The sequence below is a fragment of the Talpa europaea genome, assembly GCF_964194135.1.
Source record: "Talpa europaea genome assembly, chromosome: 12".
Classification (NCBI taxonomy): Eukaryota; Metazoa; Chordata; class Mammalia; order Eulipotyphla; family Talpidae; genus Talpa; species Talpa europaea.
In genome coordinates, this window is record NC_140079.1 from 102,795,699 (window position 1) to 102,820,360 (window position 24,662).

General features: G+C 63.3%; 2 protein-coding genes across 4 annotated transcripts; both read left to right on the top strand.

The window, feature by feature from the left end:
* Window positions 1-417: 417 nt before the first annotated feature.
* On the top strand, window positions 418-5,818 carry PTX4 (pentraxin 4; the record flags this gene model as incomplete). The annotated part of the gene is given in 11 exon segments (XM_084250277.1): window positions 418-547; window positions 1,035-1,173; window positions 2,003-2,121; window positions 4,133-4,264; window positions 4,267-4,358; window positions 4,362-4,552; window positions 5,098-5,150; window positions 5,153-5,176; window positions 5,179-5,411; window positions 5,415-5,516; window positions 5,519-5,818. Coding segments are annotated over 11 exon segments (1,515 nt in total).
* Window positions 5,819-11,957: 6,139 nt separating this feature from the next.
* On the top strand, window positions 11,958-24,238 carry CLCN7 (chloride voltage-gated channel 7; the record flags this gene model as incomplete). 3 transcript variants are annotated; one of them, XM_084250928.1, is made up of 25 exons in its annotated part: window positions 11,958-12,110; window positions 15,001-15,072; window positions 16,410-16,481; window positions 16,563-16,628; window positions 16,709-16,841; window positions 16,922-17,031; window positions 17,427-17,507; window positions 17,969-18,031; window positions 18,126-18,209; window positions 18,625-18,718; window positions 18,862-18,926; window positions 19,115-19,231; window positions 19,373-19,427; window positions 19,730-19,790; window positions 19,921-20,059; window positions 20,176-20,269; window positions 20,579-20,748; window positions 21,909-21,960; window positions 22,048-22,175; window positions 22,312-22,397; window positions 22,472-22,601; window positions 22,744-22,803; window positions 22,902-23,078; window positions 23,184-23,264; window positions 23,361-24,238. In XM_084250928.1, 25 exons carry the CDS (start codon window positions 11,958-11,960, stop codon window positions 23,445-23,447), a joined length of 2,430 nt encoding a protein of 809 aa, XP_084107054.1. In that variant the 3' UTR covers window positions 23,448-24,238. The 3 variants fall into 3 exon arrangements, with proteins under 3 accessions (XP_084107054.1, XP_084107055.1, XP_084107056.1); XM_084250929.1 differs by having other exon boundaries at window positions 15,007-15,072; XM_084250930.1 differs by lacking the exon at window positions 15,001-15,072.
* Between the last annotated feature and the right edge of the window lie 424 nt (window positions 24,239-24,662).

The following is a 24,662-nucleotide window of genomic DNA, read 5'->3' on the forward strand; positions in this document are numbered from 1 at the left end:
CCTGCGCGAGCCGGCGCGGAGCGGCGGGCCGGAGCCGCGCGGGCGGGGCCGTGGGCGGGGCGGGCGTGGGCGTGGTCGCGACGGCGCGTGGGGGCGTGGTCGCGGCCGGGGCGGGCCGGAGCCGCGCGGGCGGGGCCGTGGGCGGGGCGGGCGTGGGCGTGGTCGCGACGGCGCGTGGGGGCGTGGTCGCGGCCGGGGCGGGCGGGGCCGCGCTCCTGGGGGCGGGGCCCCGGCGGGCGGGGCCGGGCGCGCGGCGGGTCGGGACGCGGGCGCGGCGCGGCGCGGGTGTCGGGGGCGCCGCGGACCCTCCCGCTCGCCCAGCGGCGCCGACTGTCCGGGGCGTCCCCGCACGCGGATGGGTCCCCGCCCGCCGCGGAGGGGGAGCCTCGCCCCCGCAGCGCGCCAGAGGACCCCGCGATGGGGGGGCTCCTGCCGAGGGCCCCGGGCAGCGGGAGACCGGAGCGCGGTCCCGCCGGCAACGGGGAGCCCCGGGGCGGGCAGCGCCGGAGGCCCAGCCCCCTGGCCGGCCCGAGCTCAGTCCGTGCCGGTGACGGGCCCCAGGCCGCCGCGGAGGCGCCGACTCACGCGAAATTTGTCTTTCCAAGACCCGAGACCCAGGGCCGCCCCGGGGCGCGGCGGGTGAGCGCTGGGCTGCGAGGCCGCCCGCTGCGGTTCGATCCCCGGCTGCTCCCCGGCCACCACCGAGGAGGGTCCCGCACGGCGCGCGGACCTCTCCTGCCGCCCGCGGCTCCCCTCAGCGGTGTGCCTCGGTCCCTCTGCCTGCTCTGCTCCCCGCTCTGGCTCTGGGGGATCCTCGCACCCTCCCGCGCTGCTGACTGTGCCCAGTGCTTGCATAAATAAATAAATAAATCTTTAAAAAAAAAACAAAGATCTGAGACGGGGGGGGGGGGGGGGGCCGAGGCAGGCGGGCAGGCGGGCCCCACCTGTGACCGCACATCGGGGTTTCCCCGGGGCGGGGCTGTGTGCTCAGAATGGGACATGAGCCCGTGTTCCAATTTTATGTGTCCGAGCAGCCATGCGGAAGCTAAAGCTGGCCAGTGAGCTCGACGACGTATTCTGTGTAACCCAGCCTCCCGCCCCTGTGGCCAGTGCTGCCGTCCACCCCAGCGCCGGCAGTGCGGGGGCCCAGCACAGCCCAGGGCGGCCCGGCAGGTGGGGGCCCACTCTGGTGCGGAGTGGGGTCCAGCTCTGCCTCTGGACTGGCCTGCGTCCCTCAGCCCAACCCCAGCTCCACCAACCCTGGACACCCCAAGCTCTCAGGTGTCCAGCGACGGGAACAGTGGCCTCGAGCAATGGGTCCGAGCTGCATCCCATGCCCTTGCGCTGAGCTTATGCAGAAGGGCTCCGCAGCTGCAGCTGAGGCTCAGATGGCGGCCAATATGCCCCGGGCCCCTGGCTGGCCTGAGGGCCAACGACCGGCGCCTCAGGGGAGACAGGGAGGAGGCACGGTTGGGAGGAGGTTGGGCCCCAGAAGCTGGAGAGGCAGGAAGGGCCTCCCCAGAGGCTTCGGAGGAAGTGTGGGCCTGAGGCCGGGAGTGTCCCATCCCCCGGAGAACTACAGGCCACCTGGAGCCCCTGACGACACCCGCTGAGACCCTTTGCCCAGTCAGGGCCAGGCTCAGCAGCCCTGGGCAGGACAGGCCTGCTCAGCACGCCGGCTGGCTATACCCAGAGCCCACCGCAGGCCCCACCCCAGTGCCCTGGCCTCCCCCAGCGAGGGTGCGGGGGCCCTGTGTGCCCAGCTGCCACAGGGCCTCCCTCCCCCGCCCACGGCCTGAGGCCCAGCACCTGCCGCAGCCATCACCTCCTGCTCCGGGCCAGCAGCCAGGCCAGCGCCCATCCAGCTATTTCCCAGAGAAGCTGCCTGCGTCTGTCCTGGTCTGTCTTCTCGGGAGCCTGGCTGAAGGCATATGTGGTCCCTGAGGGCAGCAGGGAGCTCCGGCCCCCCATGGGCACCCAGCAGGCGGCCCCCCGCACCCAGGGGCCCCCCGTCCTCCAGCATGGGCCGCCTGGCCCAGACGGCCCTGCCCGTCCTCCTTATTGCCGTGTCCTTGTTCCTGCACGGGGCCCGGCCGCAGCCGGCCAGTGCTGAGGGCCAAGGTAGGCCCCTCTCCCAGCGGCTGCGCAGACTGGAGGAGCAGGTGCGTGCAGCCAGCAGGGCGGGGGGGACAGTGGCCAGCCCCCCCCACCCACGACCAGGGCAGCCACTGTTTCTCCCTCTGTACCAGCGAGGAGTGTCCCTGGGCACCCACGTGATGATCAGGAAGGGATCCAAGGCATAAGGGAGTTGGGGCACATGGAGTAGCTCCCGAGGGCCCTGCCCCATCCAGCCTGCTCCAAGGGCCCTTGCGGCAGCCTCTGCCGCTGAACGCCAGTGAACTTACTGGAAAGAGGGAGGCTTTCACTCAGACACAACAGAGTGAGTAAGACCCCCTTCCCCTGTGCGCTGGACTGGACAGTCAATGACGGGTAAGATCGGGGCCGACTACAGAAGGCACTGGCCAGCCTCACGTCTGCGACTCCTGACGACCTAAGACAGGCGCAGTCCCCGAGGGGCTTTACTATGATCATCTTTGGCGCTCACATCAGACAAATGTCTAAAGGCCTGTAAGCCTAATTTAGGCAACAAGCCCACAGTAAAAAAAACCCTCCTTTGATGGAAACAAGGCTGCTAAGAGTGTCACCTGCAAACAAGCCTGATGAAATTACCTACAAAGCAGTTTAACCATCAATCAGATAGTCATTGTTTCAGAATAAGTAGCAACCTAGCCCTAGCAACCTGTCTATAATCATACTACTTTTTCACTTATTTTGCTTTTTCCTTATATGTGTGCAATCAGTTTCAGGAAATGCATGATAAAAAAAATAGTGTGTGGCAATAGTAGTTTTATTTTTTTTTCAGATTTATTTATTTATGTGTACAAGCACTGGGTACAGTCAGAAGCGCGGGAGGGTGAGAGAATTCACCAGAGCCAGAGCGGGGAGCAGAGCAGGCAGAAGGACCGAAGGACACTGCAGCGGGCGGCAGGAGAGGTCTGCGCGCCATGGGGGACCCTCCTCTGGTGGCCGGGGAGCAGCCGGGGATTGAACCAGCACTACAGAGGCTGCGGGCAGCTTCACAGCCCAGCGTTCAACCGCTGCACCACCGGGGAGGCCCGGCAATAGTAGTTTTATAATAATCACAATACTTCTCACATGAGACAACACCATAAAAATCAAAATGCTTACGTAGAATATATTGCTTGTGATCACTAAAAGTAGAAGGTGCCAGTAAGTAAATATCAATGTTTTTGATCATTGTGGTTTTGGGATACGAATCAAGAAAAGCTAGCTTAAAGAATGCTGTTCTGTGTAAACAAAACTGATTGTGTAGATTCAGTACTTTGAGATTATTTGCTGTGCCATGCCATGGAACATCAATCACATGAACATGAATAACAAAGTAGATGTCTTATGCTGAGAAAGAATTAAATTGTATGTAATCGTCTATTGTTAGAAAAGGTATAAAAGTCTATGATGAGGGCCTCCCCTGGTGGTGCAGCGGTTAAGCGCTGGGTTGTGAAGCTGCCCGCAGCCTCTGCAGCGCCGGTTCGATCCCCGGCTGCAGGGTGTGAGGGTCCCACATGGCGCACAGACCTCTCCTGCCGCCCGCTGCTCCCCTCAGCAGTGGACTTCGTCAGTCTGTTCCCCTCTCTGGCTCTGGTGAATTCTCTCACCCTCCCGTGCTTCTGACTGTACCCAGTGCTTGTATGAATAAATAAATAAATCTTTAAAAAATAAATAAATAAATAAATAAATAAAAGTCTATGATGATTTTGAGCACATCACATTCAGATCTTCACTCTTGGAGTGTGTCTGTCTGTCATTTCTGCGCCGATTCCTTGAGCATCCTCACAGTTTCTCAATCCTGAGACAGTCCTGCAAGTCTACCGCTGCGCTGGTCCGCGGCAGGCCCTGCTTTGAACCCCACAAACTGCCCATGTAACCCATCTTGCTGCCCGTCCACTCACAGCAGGCCCCGAGGCCGGTGGGGGGTGGGCGTGGGCACCCCAACGCTGCCGCCCTGCCGGCTGGGGTCATGAGCGGGCACTGGCCCCACCCTGCCCCACAGTCCCACAGGATCCAGGAGGTGACGCTGGCGCTCGGGCAGGCCCTCGCCAGCAGCTACAACCTGACCCACGACATGGACACCTGGCTCTGGAGAGCCAGGCCTCGGCGCAGGGCCACCTGGGCCTCCTCAAGACCTGATGCGGAAGACGCAGCACAGAGACCAGAGGGTTGGCGCCCGGCTGCAAGCCCAGGACGCCACCCTGCGTGCGAGGAGCCAACAGCAGGTTTAGGAGCGGGAGGAGCGGGAGGCCCAGCGGGCTGCCCTGGCCGGCCTGACCTTGGACATGCAGGCCCTGCAGGACTTGCTGGCTCATCTGACGCACCTTGTCCAGGCCCAGGGCGCTGGGCTGGCCGCTCTCCTGGAGCAGCTGCTCCGCCCTGACTCCGCTGGCCCTGGGCTGACCCCAGGGGGGGCAGCTGGGCCCTCAGCCCTCCCCCTGAGTCCAGGGGCCCACTGCAGGACTTCACTAGCCGATTCCAGGAGACACAGGAGCCCCCAGGCCCAGACAGCCAGAGGACATGGCCCCCCAAGAGCCCAGGACAGAGTAAGGAGTGAGGCTGCCTCCCACCCCGTCTCCATGTCCCTCCCGCCCTCCTCTGGCCTCGGGCCCCTCTGAGAAGTCCCTCCACAGCGTGGACAGGCCACCCCATTCACACCTCACACCCCCGCCCCAGGGGTAAGGGCCTGTCTGCACCACCCGCAGGCACACGCTGCGGTCTGAGCATTAGCAGCAAATGGGCACGGCAGCCACTGCCCACTGGGCAGTGACAGTCCACTCAGCGGCAGGGGTACAGCCCAGCTCCCCCCACCCCTGGGAATCCAGGCCCAGCCCCTCCCCACGCCCCGGGACCCAGGCCCAGAGGCTGCAGGTAGGGCTGGGGGAGGGGCTGGACGGGCGGGGGGGGGGGCGGACAGGGGGCTGGGTGGGCAGTGCCCGGCCCGACACCCTCCATCTCTGTCTGCAGTGCAAACCCCCTGCTCGTCTTCCCCAACGCCTCTGCTGAGAACGCAGTCTTCCTGCGCCCGGCTTCCACGCAGGCCTGCGGCGCTGTCCATCTGCAGCTGGGTGCCCACGGCTGCCGGCCACCTGGGCACTCTCCTTTCCTACGCCACTGTGGACAATGACAACATGCTGGTGCTGCACGGCCGCCGCTCACTGCCCCCCAGCAACCTGCACTTCGTGATCGGGGACCCGGCCTTCAGGGAGCTGCCCCTGAAGCCGCTGCTCGACGGCCACTGGCACCACATGTGCGTCACCTGGACGTCCGTCCTGGGCCGATAACGGCTCCACGTGGACTGCAGGCTCGTGGCCGTCAGCTCCCGCTTCCAGGAGGGCTACAAGATCCCGCCCGGAGGGTCCCTGGTGGTGGGCCAGGAGGAGCAAGACAGATGGGGGGCAGCTTTGACAACATGGAGGCCTTTGTGGGCAGCATGGCCGGCTTGGCCATCTGGGACCAGGCGCTGGTGCCTGGGGAGGTTGCCGACCTTGCCACCGGGCGGGAGTGCCCAGCGGGCACCATCCTGACACTGGTCAGCACCGCCTCGGTCGGGGGGTTTGTGCAGAGGATCGCCTGCCCCTGCCTGGAGCTGTCCCTGAGGCCTGGCCCCTCACCACTGCGGGTGTGCCCTGGGCCGCCAGGAGGAGCCGGCCGCCTGCCATCCCGATGCCCTGAGGGCCAGACATGACAGTGTGCTTGGGGAGGAACTGGAGGGGGGCCTCTGGGGGCAGAGACCACCGCCCCCAACCGGCCAGGGAGAGCTGCTGCAGGCCCCCTCTCCAGGAGGCTGGGGGAGACCCTTCGGGCATGCACAGTCCGCGCGGGGTGGGGGGGGAGGGGGAGCAGTGCTTCCTGTGCCCCAAAGCGCCCTATCGTCTGTTTGGCATCAATTTTATCTTTTTGAAGTCTGAATCGTGGTGAGTGAAACTGAGGCCGCAGGGCGAGCCAGCCTGGCCTGTCGGACTCTCGGGGGCAACGCAGGGGTGGGGCGGTGCGTGGCCTTGGAGGGCAGGGCACGAGGACCAGTGGGTGCAGCACCCCTCTTCTGTGCAAGGGCCCAGAACCGCTGAGCTTCGTGCCAGGCCAAGTCCTGAGAAGCCCCCATTGCAGGCGCTTTCCAAAGAGCTGGGGAGAGGGGCGGCCCGGGCACCCCCCAGCACCTGGGGCTGTGCCTTCCCAAGGTTTCACTGCGCGTCTGCAGAGCGGCCCAGCCCCGCAGGGATGCCCAGTCGCTGGCCTGCCCTGCAGCCCCCTCAAGCCCCTCCTCCTCCCCAGGCCCCTCTGCCTTCTCTGGAACCTTGCCTGGTCCGTGGCACTGCGGGCAGAGGGGAGCTGCTTCTCTAGGGGACACTGGGGAGTTGATCAGGGGTACGCTGGGGTGCAAGTGGGGCCCTGCCTGGCAACCCCATCAGGCACCCTGTCCCCGCCTCAGGCAAACAGGAAGGCACGCGGTTGGCAGCTCGAGGTGGCTGTCCCCGCGGTGCCCAGCTGGGGATGCTTTGAGGGGGGTGCTGGCTAAGACTGGGGGGGGCCCTGAGAGCTGGGGCAGCTCCCGCGGGCATGGCAGCGCGGCCACAGCCCCTCAGATACTGCCAGCTCTCGCCCGGCCCCAGACTCCCGCGTTTCTCAGTAAGGACAAAACCAGGGCCCAGCGGGTCCTTCTGTGCCGGGAGCCAGCTCCAGGCAAGGGGTGGCTGGTGCCCGGGCCCTGCGCTCTGCACCTCTGAAAGGGCCAACTGCCCAGCAAAGGGCCGCGCTCTGGCCCTGTCCATCTGATGGAAACGCCCTGCCCGCCGCGCCCCACCCGCTTGGGCACAGAGACCAGCGTGACCTCCTGCTCCCGGCCGTTTTCACTTCCCCAGTGCCGGGCAGCCCCACGCCCACACCGCCCGCGCGGCGCCCGCTGCAGCCAGGACCCGGCAAGAGAGGGGCGGGCAAGACAGGGGCGGGCCTGCAGGCCCCAGACAGCCCAAGGTCACAGCGCTGGGGCCAGCGCAGCAGCCTGTCCCCGGCCCCCCCCCCCCCCGCCCCCGGCACGCCCTCCCCCTCCCCCTCCCCCTCCTTCCCCTTCCTCCCCCACCCTCTCCCTCCCCCTTCCCCTGCCCCTCCCCCACCCTAAAGAAAGCAGGAACAGCTATACTTATATCAGATAAAACAGACTTCAAACTCAAAAAGATAAAAAGAGACCCCAATGGTCACTACATTATGATCAAGGGGACAATACTTCAAGAAGAAATAACACTCATTAACATATACGCACCAAACGAAGGAGCACCAAAATATATCAGACAACTGTTGTCCTCTCTGAAAACAGACATCAGAGAAAACACATACGTAGTGGGAGACTTCAACACACCACTATCAACAATGGATAGATCAACAAGACAAAAAATAAGTAAAGAAACCAAAGCTCTAAATAAGGACCTAGAGCAATTGGGCTTAACAGACATCTATAGAACACTAAACCCAAAAAAAACGGAGTACACATTTTTCTCAAGCGCACACGGATCATTCTCCAGGATCGATCACATACTGGGGCACAAGACAAACATCAACAGATACACCAAGATTGAAATCATATCAACCATCTTTTCTGACCATGAAGGCATCAAACTAGAAATAAACCATAAAAAGAAAGCAAGGAACTTTCCTACCTCATGGAGATTAAAAACCACACTACTGGAAGACCATTGGACTAATGAGGAGATCAAAGAAGAAATTAAAAAATTCTTTGAATTGAACGACAAGGAGGACACCAATATCCTAAATGTATGGGATGCAGCAAAAGCAGTAATAAGAGGAAAATATATAGCAATAGAAGCTCACATCAAGAAACAAGAAAGAACTCAAAGAAACAACCTAATCTCGAAGCTCAAAGATCTAGAAAAAGAACAACAAAAAAACCCCAAAACCAGTAGAAGAAAAGAAATAATAAAAACCAAAGCAGAAATAAATGAAATTGAAACTAAAAAAACAATCCAAAAGATCAATGAAACCAAGAGCTGGTTCTTTGAAAAAATCAATAAAATAGACAAACCCCTAGCCAGGCTCACAAAGGAAAAAAGGGAGAAAGCACAAATAAACAGGATCATCAATGAAAGAGGAGAAATCACAACGGACACAGCAGAAATCAAAAGAATAATCAGTAACTACTATGAACAGTTATATGGAAACAAGTTTAACAATCTAGAGGAGATGGACAAATTCCTACAACTCTACAATCACCCAAAGCTAGATAAAGAAGAAATAGAACACCTAAACAGACCAATTACAATTAGCGAAATTGAAATGGTAATCAAAAACCTCCCCAAAAACAAAAGCCCAGGACCTGATGGATTTACAAATGAATTCTACCAAACATTCAGAGACGAATTAGTGCCTATCCTTCACAAACTCTTCCGAAAAATTGAGAAGGAAGGGACAATACCAAACACGTTCTATGAAGCCAACATTACACTAATACCAAAACCGAACAAGGACAACACAAAAAAGGAAAACTACAGGCCAATCTCCCTAATGAACACTGATGCAAAAATCCTCAATAAAATTTTAGCCATCAGGGGCCTCCCCGGTGGCGCAGCGGTAGAGCGCTGGGTTGCGAAGCTGCCCGCGGCCTCTGCGGCGCCGGTTCAATCCCCGGCTGCTCCCCGGCCACCGGAGGAGGGTCCCACATGGTGCGCAGACCTCTCCTGCCGCCCGCTGCTCCCCTCAGCAGTGTCCTTCGGTCCTTCTGCCTGCTCTGCTCCCCGCTCTGGCTCTGGTGAATTCTCTCACCCTCCCGCCCCTCTGACTGTACCCAGTGCATGTATAAACAAAACAAAAACAAGCAAACAAATAAAGAAAAACATGCCTCTATTAAAAAAAAATCTTAAAAATAAAATAAAATAAAATAAAATTTTAGCCATCAGAATCCAACAATGTATCCATAAGATAATTCACCACGACCAAGTAGGATTCATTCCAGGGGCACAAGGATGGTTTAACATCCGAAAATCAATCAACGTTATCCAACACATCAACAAAAAGAAATATAAAAACCATATGATAATATCAATAGATGCTGAGAAAGCTTTCGACAAAGTGCAACACCCATTCATGATAAAAGCCCTTGAAATTCTTGGGATACAAGGAACATACCTCAACATCATAAAGGCCATCTATGACAAGCCAACAGCCAGTATCATTCTCAATGGTGAAAAGCTGAAAGCAATTCCATTAAGATCTGGAACAAGACAAGGATGTCCACTCTCACCACTGCTTTTCAATATAATACTGGAAGTCCTAGCCAGGGCAATAAGACAAGAGAAAGACATCCAAGGAATCCAAATAGGAAAAGAAGAAGTCAAACTATCACTATTTGCAGACGATATGATATTATACATAGAGAACCCCAAAAACTCCACAGAAAAGCTAATTCAACTCATCAATCAGTTCAGTAAAGTGGCAGGATACAAAATCAACATGCAAAAGTCAGTAGCCTTCCTATACACAAACAATAAATCTGAAGAAGAAGAAATCAAAAAAACCATCCCTTTTGTTATTGAAACAAAAAAAATCAAATATTTGGGAATAAATCTAACAAAAGAGGTAAAGGACCTATACAAAGAAAACTATAAAACACTGTTAAAAGAAATAGAAGAAGACACAAAGAAATGGAGAGACATCCCCTGCTCGTGGATTGGAAGAATAAACATTATTAAAATGGCCATCCTTCCAAAAGCAATATACAGATTCAATGTTATTCCAATCAAAATTTCAATGTCATTCTTCAAAGAAATAGAACAATTATTGATGAAATTCATATGGAATCACAAAAAACCCCGAATAGCCAAAGCTCTCCTGAAAAAAAAAAGAAGGGAATGGAGGCATTACACTCCCAGACTTCAAACTATACTACAAAGCCATAATCATCAAAACTGCATGGTATTGGAACAAGAACAGACATACAGACCAATGGAATCGAATAGAAAATCCAGAAATAAACCCACAGATTTATGGTCAACTAATCTTTGACAAAGGAGCAAAGACTATGCATTGGAGCAAAGAAAGTTTGTTCAATAAATGGTGCTGGGAAAACTGGGTCGCTACATGCAAAAGAATGAAGCTTGACCACTACCTCACACCATACACAAAAATCAACTCAAAATGGATTAAAGAACTAGACATAAGACCTGAAACCATAAAATATATAGAAGGAAATATAGGCGAAACACTACGTGATTTGCACATCAAAGACATCTTTACAGACACATCACCCAAAGCAGTGATAGTGAAGGCAAAGATAAACAGCTGGGACTACATCAAATTAAAGAGCTTCTGCACAGCAAAAGAGACAATAACAAAAACAAAGAGAAACCCCACCAACTGGGAGAACATTTTTGCACCCAACACTAATGATAAAGGACTGATCACAAAAATCTGCAAAGAGCTGATGAGACTCAACAACAACAAAGAAAATAATCCAGTCAAAAAATGGGCAGAAGAGCTAAAAAGAAACTTCTCTGAAGAGGAAATGCAAATGGCCAACAGGCATATGAAAAAATGTTCAACATCACTTGCCATCAGGGAAATGCAAATCAAAACTACCATGAGATCCCATCTTACACCAGTGAGAATGGCACATATTATAAAAACTAGCAACAACAAATGCTGGCGAGGGTGTGGAGAAAAAGGAACTCTCCTGCACTGCTGGTGGGAGTGCAAACTGGTCCAGCCACTGTGGAAAGCTGTGTGGAGATTTCTGGACCTACTAAACATAGAGCTTCCATATGATCCAGCAATTCCACTCGTAGGTATTTACCCAAAGGACACAGAAACATCAATTCCAAAGAGCACCTGCACCCCTATGTTTATAGCAGCACTGTTTACAATAGCTAAGCTTTGGAAACAGCCCAAATGCCCAAAAATAGATGACTGGATCAAGAAGATGTGGTCCATATATACCATGGAATATTACTCAGCATTCAAAAAAAAAAAGATAAACACATGCAATTTGCAGCAACATGGATGGCGCTGGAAGGGATCATGCTCAGCGAAATAAGCCAAAAAGAAAAAGAAAAATACCGGATGGTCTCACTCATAGCAGGAATCTAGAAAACTTAAATAAGGGACCAGGAAAATGAATAACTATAAGAAAGTGAAAATCAAAATCAACAAAAAACTATGAACCAGAGACACTTTTAGGGGGGCGGGGGCGGGAGGGGAGGGATTGGGGTCAGAATGGGGGGATTGCAATTGTATGGGGAATATAACAATAAAATTTATTATTAAAAAAAAAAAAAAAAAGACAGGGGCGGGCCAGACAGGGGCGGGCCTGCAGGCCCCAGACAGCCCAAGGTCACAGCGCTGGGGCCGGCGCAGCAGCCTGTCCCCCCCCCAGCCCCCCGCACGCCCTCCCCCTCCCCTCCCCCTCCTTCCCCTTCCTCCCCCACCCTCTCCCTCCCCTTCCCCTCCCCCACCCTTCCCCTCCCCTTCCCACCCTTCCCCTCCCCTCCCCCACCTTTCCCCTCCCCCAGCTCCTGGCCCAGCCTGCCTCCCCTCCCCCACCCTCCCCGCCCCTCCCCCCACCCGTCCTCCCCCAATCGTCCCCCACCCCTCAGCTCTTCAGTCGGCTCCCGCAGCCCCGCCCCTAGGGCCTGGGCCCCGCCCCCTTCCCGCGGGAGCGCGCGCTCCGCTCCCACCCGGACTACAGCTCCCAGAAGGCCCCGCGCGCAGGCGCGCCGCGGCCGCCGTCTGGGTCACGGGGTGCTGTCGGGTCACGTGACACCGCCGGGTCACGTGACGGCGGCTGTCACGGGAGCCCGCCGCCGGTCCGTCCCCCGAGGGCCATGGCCAACGTCTCCAAGAAGGTGTCGTGGTCCGGCCGCGACCGGGACGACGACGAGGCGACGCCGCTGCTGCGGAGCGCGGGGCGGCCCGAGGCGCAGGCCGGCGACGACGCGCCGCTGCTGAACGGGGCCGGGCCCGCGGCCGCGCGCCAGGTGAGCCCGCGCGCCCGCGGAGCCCCGCGCCCGGGGAGCCCCGCGCCCGGGGAGCCCGCGCGCCAGGTGAGCCCCCGAGCCGGGTGAGCCCCCGCGCCAGGTGAGCCCGCGCGCCCGGGGAGCCCCCGCGCCCGGGGAGCCCGCGGGGCGAGGGCCCGGGCGCGGCGGGGCGAGGCGTGCGGTGGTCCCCGGCGGGCCGCCTTCCCGCTCGGGGTCGCGGTGCGCGGAAGCCGGCGGAGCCTGGCGCCCTGGCCCTCCCCCCAGGTCGCCGGGAACGCGCGGGCTCAGCTGCTGGCCTTGGCGGGGGTTTGGAGCCCCGGAAAGTGCTGGCAGCGGACCGGGCCGCGCGCCCTCGCGGCGAGGCGGCTCAGCTGAGCCGGCGCTTCCTCCCCTCCCGTCAGCGCAGCCCAGGCCGTCCCAGGGGACGGGCACGGCCTCTGCTTCCCTGAGCGGCTCGTGCCCTTCGCGCCCGCCCTGAGTCGCGGCTTCACTGTGTGGGGACCGGGGCGCCGCGCGCTCTCCCGTGCGCTCTGTTTCCGCCTCAGGGCGCCGGATTTGAGGCCGCTCTGGTTCCGGGTCGCCCCTCTTCCCCCTCTTCGCCTCACGTGTCTGGCACAGGCACTGCAGGCAGCTGGCAGCCCATCCCCGGCGGTGTGGGGCGAAGCCAGGCCCGGGGGCAGCCGGAGGCCCCCCACCGCCCACCTGGCAGTGCGCTGTGAGGCTGGGGGTTTGGGCCACAGGCCGTTTGTTATTTTCCTTCTAGAAATATTTTGATTTGCTTTTCCTTCTTACAAGAAGGTTATTTTCAGGCGGAAACAGAGAAATGTGAAAGCTCCCTTAGGGGATTACAGGTCAGAGAGTGGGAACCTGGCAGATGTGGACTTGGCTTTACCTCTGAATAGCAGGTCTTTGGGGCTCCCACCCCACCTTGGCTAACAGGTCTAAGAGTTGATTTATTTGGGAAAGAGACGGTTGATCTTGCTTCTTAAGTAGCGTTTCCATAAAAGTCTTTGGAAGCTTCATTGTCTGCATTTACATCCTACTTGTTAGCTGCTCTAAAGCAACGTAGGAAATGTCTTCGTGTGCGCCTGCCCCGCCTGGGTGGGGTGGGGGTCAGGTAGCCTGAGGTGTGATGCGTTTGGCTGGGTGTTGGGCAGTGGAGGGTCCTCACTCAGCACACAGCCTGGAAAGGACCAGGCAGGGTGTGCTGCTGGCCCCAGCTCTGGGAGTACTTCTGCGTGGGTGTGGGGTGGGGCTGGGAAGCAGATAGCATGGTTGGGGCTTCCCCTTGGAGTGCCCCAGGGAAGCTGTGCGGGCTGGGCAGGGCCGAGGCTCTGTGCCCCAGTCCACTCTGAAGTGCCCGGCCCAGTGCCGCTGTCCTGAGCCCCAGGAACATCCGTCCCGCTGATACTGAAAACGGAGTACAGAAGCAGCCCGCAGTGGATGCTGCAGCAGTGGTCGGGGCCAGGGCTAGGCTCAGGAGCTGCTCTCAGCGCTGGATGCCTTCAACTCCAATGACAGCCGGTGCCACGCCCTGCAGGAGGGCCCGAGGAGCGCCCCAGGAGCTGGGGGTGACAGCTTGTCCTGGCTGCCCCCACCCGCAGCGGAGGTGTCCTTGTCACCGGCCCCACACAGCCTGCGAGCGCGGCCACAAGGTGGCCCTGGCAGGCCGTGAGTGCCCAGCAGAGAGCAGGCAGGGCCGCAGGGAGCGCAGACGGGGCTGAGCTGGGCATGCGTCCACCCGTGCAGGACCAGCCCCCAGCGCCGCCTCTGGGTTTCTGCTTTTGCCCTGCCCGAGTGTGGGTGATGGTGACTGAGCCAGTGGAGCACTGCCCGCCCGCTGCTGGGTCAGGGTGAGGTCACCAGCAGTCACGGGCACGTGCGCGGGCAGTGGGAAGTGGGGGTTCCCAGACCTGCTGGAGGGTCTGAGCCAGAGCAGGCGCTGCGAGGCAGCCGTCAGCAAGGCAGGCAGTTTTCAGAGGCCCGGGTCTCCGCGCTGCCCTGACTGGCGGGGCAGGGCGGACACCAGGTCAGCATTTAGAATGGCTTTTGGGGAGGCTGTTTCTCTGGGAGCTGAGGTGTCCCCAAGGAGCGTGTCTTACCCCATGACCAATTGCTCATCATCATCGGAAAGTGGGGGGTGCAAGGCAGCTGCAGGGGCAGGTCGTCTGCCACCCCAGCACCCCAGACCCGTCTCAGGGTGAGTGAGCGCCCGGCTTTCTCCTTGGAGGCTCCCAGCACCGGGGAACCTCTTCCAGGGCGTCCCTCTGCCCTGAAGTCCTCTTGCTGATCTCTGTCTCAGCCCCCCACCTAGCCCTACCTCGTGGGGTACAGGTTGGCCACCCCAACTTCCCTAGGAGCCCCCAAATCTCCCTTTCATTAGCCACTGCCTGGGGCTGGATGGGTGGGTCAGCCCCGCACCCTCGCACGTCAGCCAGCACCCAGTCTGGGTGGGCCATGGGTTTGGGGGAGCAGAGTGGCATAGGCCACAGTGAGAAACGGGGCAGCCTGCTTCCTGGTCCGTGGGCGCCCCCTGCCATCCTGGCCTCCAGCACAGGGGCCCTCGGGCTGAGCGGCCCCAGCACTGCAGGCCGGTTCGGCAAACACCTCGAAGTCATCGCAAAAATTTGTCTTAATTGTGGTGAAAGCGCCTAAAGAGGGCCCGCTGGCTCCACCGTCGTCACCGCCGCTGTGAGCTCCTGTGCCCCCGCCGCCAGAGCGGGCCGCAGTCGGCGTCCATTGGGAGGCGGCACCGGGGCAGGGAGGTGGCACCGGGGCAGGGAGGTGGGCGGGGCGGGCAGGAAGCCGCCTCCCACCCCTGGGACGGGGCCCTGGACCTGCTCCTGCTGTCCCCTGCAGCCGGTGGCCGAGCCCCCCTCTCTTCTCCTAGTTGCCCCATTCGGCGTTTTTCCGGGCCGGACAGATGAGCAACGTGGAGCTGGACGACGAGCTTCTGGACCCGGTGGGTGGCCGAGGCCTGCCCTGCGCAGCTGCGGCCGGGAGGTGGACAGAGCCGCTGCGGGGGGTGCAGGGCGTGGGCAGGCGCGGGCCAGCAGCGCGGGAGGCCGGCGGGCGGGGACACACCTGCGGCCGCTGGGCTGTTGGCTCGTCTCAGAGCCCCGGCCCCAGACCGCGTTCCCCCGCCCCGGCTCTGCGCCCTGCTCCCCGCGGCCCGCGCACTGCCCCCTGCGCCCGACCGCGTCTCTCCGCGCCAGCGCCAGCGCCCGCAGCTGTGGAGCGCTCTGCTCCGCCGCAGTCTTCTCCAGGCCGTGCCTGCCACGCCCGCCGCGGTGCCCGCCCGCCCTGCAGCGCCTCGGCCACGGAAGCCTCGCGTTCTACTGGCGCCGGCCGCTCCCCGTCCTCGGTGCTCCTGGCGGCGCGTCCGAGGAGCCGGCCTGGCCGGGTCTCCGCCGCCCTCAGCCGGCCCTCCCGGGCCTCTGTGCCTCAGCCCTGAGCAGCGGCCCTGGCTGTGCGCGGGCCTGAGGCGAGGAGCCCAGTTCGCTTGCCTGGGGGTGCCTGGCCCAGCCCGGCTCTCCCTCCCCGTGCTGGCCCGGCCCGCTGTGGTCGCGGCGGCTGGCAGAACCGCGGGCTGTTTTCTGGGCTCCAGGTTCCCTCCCAGCTGGCCTGTGCCGGGCCCGCCACTCTGGGTGTCTCACCCCGGCAGCCCCCCCTTCACCCCCCCCGCCCCAGCTCTGCTCGTCATCAGGGCTCCCGCTACCCCTTCTCACCTGGCCTGGCCTTGCCCACCCCGCAGGGGCCCCCTGTCTCCTGGAAGGGCTCCTGGGCTCGGGGACAGCGCAGCTCCTCGCAGCGCCCCTCGGGGGTTCACCCCCGGCTGTCCCAGACCTCTCTGTGGGCCCCTGGGGTCCCGTTCTATGGCCGGGAGGGCGGTGAGCTCAGCTCCACCCCGCGCCCTGCACGGCCGGGCCTTCAGCCTTGCAGTCGCGCCCTCGTCCTCCCGGCGGCTCGTGCCCCGCAGCCGCGGAGGCCAGCCCGATCCTCGGCTCACGAGAGGCGCCCCCGCTCCAGAGAGCCGGGGTCCGGGGCGGAGCCTGCACAGAGGCCGGGCCCGGCTGCTGTCCCGTGACGGCCACCCCGCCCCTGCACCCTCTGGTGCGGCCGCGGAGGGGCTGCTGGCCTGCGGCCTGGTGACCACGCTGTGCCCGCGTCCATCGGGAGCGCGGGTCTGTCCTGCCTCGTGTCCTGGCCTCCCGGGGCGCACGGCGTGGGCTCCCTCCACTCCGCGCTTGGGTCTGAGGGGCGCTGGTGGTCAGGGTGCTCCACCTCTTTCTCCCGCAGGAGACGGACCCCCCGCCCCCCTTCCCCAAGGAGATCCCGCACAACGAGAAGCTGCTGTCCCTCAAGTATGAGGTGGGCCCCCCCCGCCCGCCCCCCCCTCCCCAGCCCAGCGCCCCCTCCCTGGCGCTCACGGCTGTCTCTGCGCCGCCCCAGAGCCTGGACTATGACAACAGCGAGAACCAGCTGTTCCTGGAGGAGGAGCGGCGCATCAACCACACGGTGAGCCCCGCCGCCCTGCCTGCTGCTCGCGGGGGGCCGGCGGCGCCGCCCTGACGCCCCGCCCCCCCCCCCCACCGCAGGCCTTCCGCACGGTGGAGATCAAGCGCTGGGTCATCTGCGCCATGATCGGCATCCTCACGGGCCTCGTGGCCTGCTTCATCGACATCGCGGTGGAGCTCCTGGCCGGCCTCAAGTACCGCGTGGTCAAGGACCGTATCCTCGCCCGGCCGCGCGCGCGGGGCGGGGCGGGGGCGGGCCGGGGCCGCAGCTGGCCGGGGTCCTTGACGAGCCAGACATCGACAGCGTCACGGACAAGGAGGGCCTGTCCTCCTCCCTGCTGCTCTGGGCCGCCCTCAACGCCGCCTTCGTGCTCGTCGGCTCCGTCCTCGTGGCCTTCATGGAGGTGTGGCTGGACGCGGGCAGCAGGACCCACCAAACGGGGCTGGGCGTGGCGCCCCGCGGGTGCTGAGCCGGCCCAGTGGGAGCCCCGCTGCCCCTAGCACAGGCGCCCCAGAGGGGAGCTCCTGGGGTGCGGCCTCCCCGGCCGGCCCTGCCCACAGGCGCAGGGGTTGGGGGAGGGGCAGGTCCAGAAGCTGCTCTGGGGTGCGGAGCAGCGCCCAGGTGTGGGAGTCCCGGTCCCTCTGCGGGCGCGTGTCCTGTGCCCCCTCCGGCTCGGCCTCCGGGCGCTGGGCCGGGCCCCTGGAGGCCTTGCTGCATGGGTGGGGGCAGCAGAGCCCACACCAGCCGAGCCTGGGTCCGGCCACCGTGCCCGCCCAGCGTGGTGCCCTGTCCTTCCAGCCGGTTGCTGCTGGCAGTGGGATCCCCCAGATCAAGTGCTTCCTCAATGGGGTGAAGATCCCCCATGTAGTCCGGCTCAAGGTGAGGCCTGGGCCCCCTCGTGGGGGTGCTCATGGCGGGTGGGACGTGGAAGCCCCATGAGCGGGGTGGGCCCCGGGATGCTCTGGCCGACAGCACCCAGGCTGGGCTGAGGGGCCTGAGCGCATGGGGCACCCCTTTCCTCACCCCTGCACCTGCCCTGGGCGGGGTGTGTGGGGCGCCTGGTCTTCACCTGGTCCAGCCAGCCCCAGAGCCAGCGGCACCCCTCCCCGGGGCGGGGCCGCAGCTGAGGGTGGGAGCCGCCACGCTGAGCTGCCTCTGCCGCCCTGTGTCGCCGCATGGCGAGGGCCAGGGCAGGCCCCTCGGGGGCTCTGGGAGGACCCCGCGTGGCGGCGCGGCCGTGTCCGGCAGAAGGTGATGCCGAGTCTGGGGCAGAGAGGACACGGCCCTGGGCTGGGTGCCATGTCCCGCGCGGCACCTCAGGAGCCGCTCCCGCGTTGCAGACCCTGGTGATCAAGGTGTCCGGCGTGATCCTGTCCGTGGTGGGTGGACTGGCCGTGGGAAAGGTAAAGGTGCCGTCCAGCCACCCCCCACCGCCACCCCCCGCGTCGCCCGAGGCCCGACCCTCCCCCTGATGACCACGTTGTCCTGCGCCCACAGGAGGGTCCGATGATCCACTCGGGCTCTGTCATCGCAGCCGGGGTCTCCCAGGGGAGGTCGACGTCGCTGAAGCGCGACTTCAAGGTCAGCCCCGCTGGTGCCGCCGGGCAGAGCCTCGCGGGGGGTGGCGCGACCTGGGGACGGAAGCCTCCGTGCTGGGCGGGCAGTGCCGGGGCTGTGCGGGTTCCGACCGTTCGCGGCAGTTCAGAGCCGCGTCCCCGCGTGCCGTGGCTGCGCCTCGTCCTCTGTGCCGGCCTGTCCGCTGGGCGTGGGCTCCGACCCTGCTCCTGCCCGGGCCCAGGGGAGGAGCGTCTGCCTCAGGCCAGCTGCCAGGAGCCCCGAGCCCCTGGTTTTCCAGCCCAGCTCCAGTTCCGCGCCACACGCCCCACCCCGCGTCCATCTCAGCCCCGGGCCCTCCCCGCGCTCCCCACCCCCAGCTTGGCCGCATCCCCCCCGCCTGAGGCCTGGCCTGCGGGCCCTGACCCCCTCTGCGCTGCAGATCTTCGAGTACTTCCGCAGAGACACGGAGAAGCGGGACTTCGTCTCAGCGGGCGCCGCGGCCGGCGTGTCTGCAGCCTTTGGCGCCCCCGTGGGTGAGGCTGCCCCCCGGGCGTGCCGGGGCCTCGCCCCACTGCCCTCCCCTCGCGTGTGGGAGACTGCGCGGCGCTGGCCAGGGAGGCGCGTGGGCAGCCCTGGGCCCGGACCCCCGGGCGTTCAGGGCTGGCCTCTGTTCCAGGCGGGGTCCTGTTCAGCCTGGAGGAAGGCGCCTCTTTCTGGAACCAGTTCCTGACCTGGAGGATCGTAAGTCTGCGGTCACAGCTGCGGTCCCGTCAGCAGAGCCTGGCCTTGGGCGTCCGGCGGGCTCCAGGCTGCGGGCCCTGCTGGGTTGTGCGCTGGGGCGGGCCCGGCCCCTGGCTGCCCTGGCTGCCCTGCCCTTTGGCCGCTGCTGGGCTGTGGGGGTGCTGGGCTCACCCACGCTCCGCCCACAGTTCTTCGCTTCCATGATCTCCACCTTCACCCTCAACTTCGTCCTGAGCATCTACCACGGGAACGCCTGGGACCTGTCCAGCCCCGGCCTCATCAACTTCGGGAGGTTTGACTCGGAGGTGACTGCGTCGTCCTGGGGCAGCCGGGCCTGGACCGAGGCTGAGCCAGGGCACCCGGGCCTTGGGGTGCCGGCTACGCCCATGGGCGCGGGGCAGGCAGCGCGGGCAGGCGGGGCTCCTCAGATGACACTCTCCCCGCAGACCATGGTGTACACCATCCACGAGATCCCCATCTTCATCGCCATGGGTGTGGTGGGTAAGGGCCGCGCCGGGCACTGCCGAGCTTTTCCCCTGCATGTGGCCGGGCCTGGGGCAGGCGCGGATGGCTTGAGAAGGGGGCTGGGCAGCGGTCCCCAGTCTGAGTGAGCCTGTCACCTGCGGTGTGGGGACAAGCAGCAGTGGCCCTACCCCACCCCTGCGTCCCTGCTCCCCCTCTACCCCGTAGCCTCACCCCTACATGCCAGGCCTCACCCCTGCGTCCTCAGCCTCCCTCTGCACCCCAGCCTCCCCCCGCACCCAGGCCTCTATCCCAGGTCCCTCGTGTTCCTTTCATCACAGGTGGCATCCTTGGGGCCGTGTTCAACGCTTTGAATTACTGGCTGACCATGTTCCGGATCAGGTGAGGAACCTCTGGTCTGTGCCCCAAGTGGACAGGTGGGGCCACAAGGCCTCGGATGTGGGTGCATGCTGGGTTCTGCCCATGGGCATGTGGAAGCCCCCCACAGCCTGACTATCCTGCTGCTGGCCAGGTACATCCACCGGCCCTGCCTCCAGGTGATCGAGGCCATGCTGGTGGCCGCCGTCACGGCCACGGTCGCCTTTGTGCTGATCTACTCGTCGCGGGACTGCCAGCCCCTGCAGGGGAGCTCCGTGTCCTACCCGCTCCAGGTAGGGGCCCTGGCCTGGGTGTCCCGGGGCCGGGCAGCTGTCCGCAGCGTCCTGTTGACCGGCCGCCCACCCCGTGCCCACACCCAACCCCCCTGCCGCCTCCTCCCACCTCGCAGCTCTTCTGTGCGGACGGAGAGTACAACTCGATGGCCGCCGCCTTCTTCAACACCCCAGAGAAGAGCGTGGTCAGCCTCTTCCACGACCCCCCAGGTGCACGCCCCGGTCCAGACCCCACAGCACCGGGCCCAGGCCAGGTTCTGGGTTGTGGTGAGCTTGGCCTCGAGTCTGGGTTCTGATCACTATTTGATCTGTCTGCATGGCGTGGGCCACGGGCCCCCCCTACGCCAGTGACCTGCCCCCGGGCCGCTGGGCACACCTGCCCTCGGTGCTGCCTCTGGGCGGCTGGCCCTCCTGCCTCCCAGGCCCGCCCGGCCTGGCCACGTGGAGCCTCGGGGCAGATGGAACTGGCGGGTGGGTGCCTGGGAGATGGCGGAGGCCTGGCAACTTTTCTGTCCCCAGGCTCCTACAACCCCATGACCCTCGGCCTCTTCACGCTGGTCTACTTCTTCTTGGCTTGCTGGACATACGGACTGACAGTGTCTGCCGGCGTCTTCATCCCGTCCCTGCTAATCGGCGCTGCCTGGGGCCGGCTTTTCGGCATCTCCCTGTCCTATGTCACTGGGGCCGCGGTGAGTGGGGCTGGGCGGGTGGGGGAGGCTAAGCCTGCCGCCGGGGCCGACGTGGGCAGTGACTGGCCCCAGCCCCTCCAGGCTCGCCCTCCCAGGATGGGTGAGGGTGTCTGGGGTGGTCCCCCTCACGGGGTACAGGCAGGCGTACCGTGCCACAGACCAGCTCAGCGGTGGCGGGAGATCGAGACAGTCTCAGGGTTGAGTGAGAACGAGCAAAAGGTGGTCGAAGGAATTAGGGCGGGGGACAAGAAAGAATGACACACAGACACACTCAAGGGAGAGTGAAAATCTGAGTGTGATTTGCTCAAATCATTACGCATATTTATACATTTTCAAAAGGCATTAGGTCACACAAAATCTATTTTCCCAGCATAACAACGTTTCTTGTTACCTAGGCATAGAATACAATTTTCTAGCTAATAGTTTAGAAGTTGCTAAGCACATGTGGTTACATTTCCTGAAACTGATTTTTACATATATAGAAAAAGTCAGGTAAGAAAATTAATTATGGACAAGTTGCTAAGTTACTACTTATTCAGAAACAGTGATTAACTGGTTAATGGTTAAACTGCTTCGTAGGTAATTCCATCAGGCCTGTTTGTAGGCAACGCTCTTAGCAGCCTTGTTTTCAAGCAAAGAAGGGGTTTTTTACTGCGGGCTTATTGCCTAGATTGGGCTTATAGGCTTGTAGGCCTTGTTTGATCTGAACGCCAAAGTTTATTAGGATGAAGCCCCTCGGGGACTGCGCCTGTCTTAGGTCGTCAGGAGTCGCAGACGTGAGGCTGGCCAGTGCCTTCTGTAGTCTGCCCCGATCTTACCCGTCATTGACTGTCCAGTCCAGCGCACAGGGGAAGAGGGTCTTCCGTCCTCTATTTGTGAGCATCCACAGTACAGCCTCTCTTTATTTCATCCAATTACTGGCGAGCAATGGTGGCAACAGTGGCATTGCCAGCCATGGAGGCAGGAGCGGCCACAGTACCGTGAGCCGCCAGAGCTGAGGCTAGCGCCTACGCCTGCTGTGGACGTCCTCACCGGCAGATGTCTGCCTCCCGGCACCCCCCCCCGCCTGCAGCCACCCACCCCTCTCCCGGAGGGAGCATCGGGGCACCTTGGCAGGTTTGGGGTCTGCCCCTCAGTGCCACCTCTGGTCGTCCCTGCAGATCTGGGCTGACCCTGGCAAGTACGCCCTGATGGGAGCGGCCGCCCAGCTCGGTGAGTCCCGGCTGCAGGGTGGTGCGTGGATGGTGGTCAGGGGCCATGGGGCCCAGGCAGGGACTCACCTACCTGCCCCCCCCCCAGGCGGGATTGTGAGGATGACGCTGAGCCTGACAGTCATCATGATGGAGGCCACCAGCAACGTGACCTACGGCTTCCCCATCATGCTGGTCCTCATGACCGCCAAGATCGTGGGGGACGTCTTCATAGAGGTGCAGCAGAGCCACGACCTGGGCCCTCCCTCCCTCTGCACCCTAGACCCTGCTTCTAGCCTGAGAGGGTGGGGTGGAGTGGGGTGGGGTGGGGTAGGGTGAGGGGCTCCCTGGTGCTCACCTGCCCGCCCCCCAGGGCCTGTACGACATGCACATCCAGCTGCAGAGTGTGCCCTTCCTGCACTGGGAGGCCCCGGTCACCTCGCACTCGCTCACCGCCAGGTAGGTGCGGGGCAGGCGGGCGGCTGTCTGGGGCGGCGCCCTGCGCAGCGCCGGCTAACAGCACGTGCCCGCAGGGAGGTGATGAGCACACCGGTCACCTGCCTGCGCCGGCGGGAGAAGGTGGGCGTCATCGTGGACGTGCTGAGCGACGTGGCGTCCAACCACAACGGCTTCCCTGTGGTCGAGCCTGCGGACGACGCCCAGGTGCCCGCTGCTGCCCCCCCGCCCCGCACCACGTCCCAGGGCCGCCCCGCCCAGAGGGCCCCAGCCAAAGTCTGTGGGGCCTGGCCCGGAGCTGGGGCCCGGGCTCTGGCTGTCCCCGCTGACCCAGCCCCTCCCTCCGCAGCCCGCCAGGCTCCAGGGCCTCATCCTGCGCTCCCAGCTCATTGTCCTGCTGAAGCACAAGGTGGGCGGGGCCGGCCGGGGCGGGGCCATGGGGTGGGGGCGGGGCCGGGCGGCGGGGCGGGGCCGGGCCGGCTGGGCTCCTCGACGGCGCGCCCGCAGGTCTTCGTGGAGCGGTCCAGCAGAGGCCTGGTGCGGCGGCGGCTGCGGCTGAAGGACTTCCGGGACGCCTACCCGCGCTTCCCCCCGATCCAGTCCATCCACGTGTCGCAGGACGAGCGGGAGTGCACCATGGACCTCTCCGAGTTCATGAACCCCTCCCCCTACACCGTGCCCCAGGTGCCTGCGGGAGCGCCCGGGGCAGGCCCCGTGGCCTGGGCGGGCGCGGCTGTGCCCGGCTCTCCCCTCCCGCGGACGCGGCAAGCTGACGCCCGCTCCCCGCAGGACGCGTCTCTGCCGCGGGTGTTCAAGCTGTTCCGGGCCCTGGGCCTGCGGCACCTGGTGGTGGTGGACAACCTCAACCAGGTGCGTCCCTCTGGCTGCGCCGCCCCCAGGGCTCCCCCTCAGGGCTGCCCGTGGTGAGGGGGCCACTGGGCCTCTGACCAGCCTCCCCTCCTGCAGGTCGTCGGGCTGGTGACCAGGAAGGACCTCGCCAGGTACCGGCTCGGGAAGGGGGGCCTGGAGGAGCTCTCGCTGGCCCAGACGTGAGGCCGGTGGCCCCGGCCCCCCCCCGGAGGTCCAGCTGCCAGGCACCCCCCGGGCCTGGGCAGCCCAGCCTGCCCGCGGGGGCCGTGGCTCGGCACGTCCACCCCACCCTCCGCTTGCTGGGCCTGCGCCTTGTGCTCCGGAGCTGCTGCTCACAGCCGCCCTCCAGGCCGGCAGCCCACGGGGGGATGGAGTGTGCTGCAGGCCCCAGGGAAGCTCCGTCCTGGTCCGTGCACCCCTCCCGGGGGCCCTGGAAGGACCACGCTGCACACCCGGCTGGAGCCCAGGGTGACGTTACGCAGCAGCAGGGCCCAGCCTCGTCCTTCTTGGCCCTTGAGCTCTGTCCTGCCCCGGTGACTGCCTGCCTCGGCCCAGGCCCCAGCTGGACGCACGGAGGCAGCGGGGAGGCCTGTGGGGAACCCCTGTTCCTGCTGACTCCTCTGACTGCATTCCTGAGGGCAGGGCACAGGCTCTGCTGGGGCCTTGGCCAGAGGACGGCTGAGACCCACCCACGGCCTGCACCCCGACTCCTGTGCCATCGCCCCGAGGGTCTTCGGAGCCGGGCCGCGGCTGGGAGGGTGCATCCTCAAGACGTGCGGGTTTCCTGCCGCCGCAGAACGCCACGGGCCCATTGACCACCCTCCCGGGAGCTGCTGCTGGGATCCCGGTTCCAGGCGACACAGGGCTGACCCAGGGTCCCCAGGCCTACCTGGGACAAGCAGACACGACGCCTCTGGGGCTGGTGGGGCTCCCAGCCTCCCCTGGGACATAGGCCAGGGGCTCAGGGTGGGGAAATAAAGGATTAGACCACGGCGGCCGCCTCACTTGCTCTCGCCAGCCTGGACGGCTTCCAGCTGGGACCCGGGAGGCCCCCCAGTGGGTGCCCCACATGGAGACTAGGGGGCCCACTGGGCACCGCCACACACCGCATCGCCTGCCCCAGGGCCACCACAGCACCCAGCAGGAAAGCGGAGCCCCCGCATCCTTGGTCTCCCCTGTCCTGAGCACAGGAGCACCTCAGCCTGTGCTGCCCACTTCTCCCAAACCCCCGGTCACCAGGGCGTGGGCACCCCCTGGGCAGGTGCCCCATGTGTCTGAGACTCCCCCGTCCGCCTGTGACCAGGGCTGGGGGCAGCCGCTGATCTCCGCGCCGGCCGCGCATCAGCCTGGTCCACCTGCCCGTCTCCTTGGTGCCCGTGGCCCCGCCCCCGACCTGTC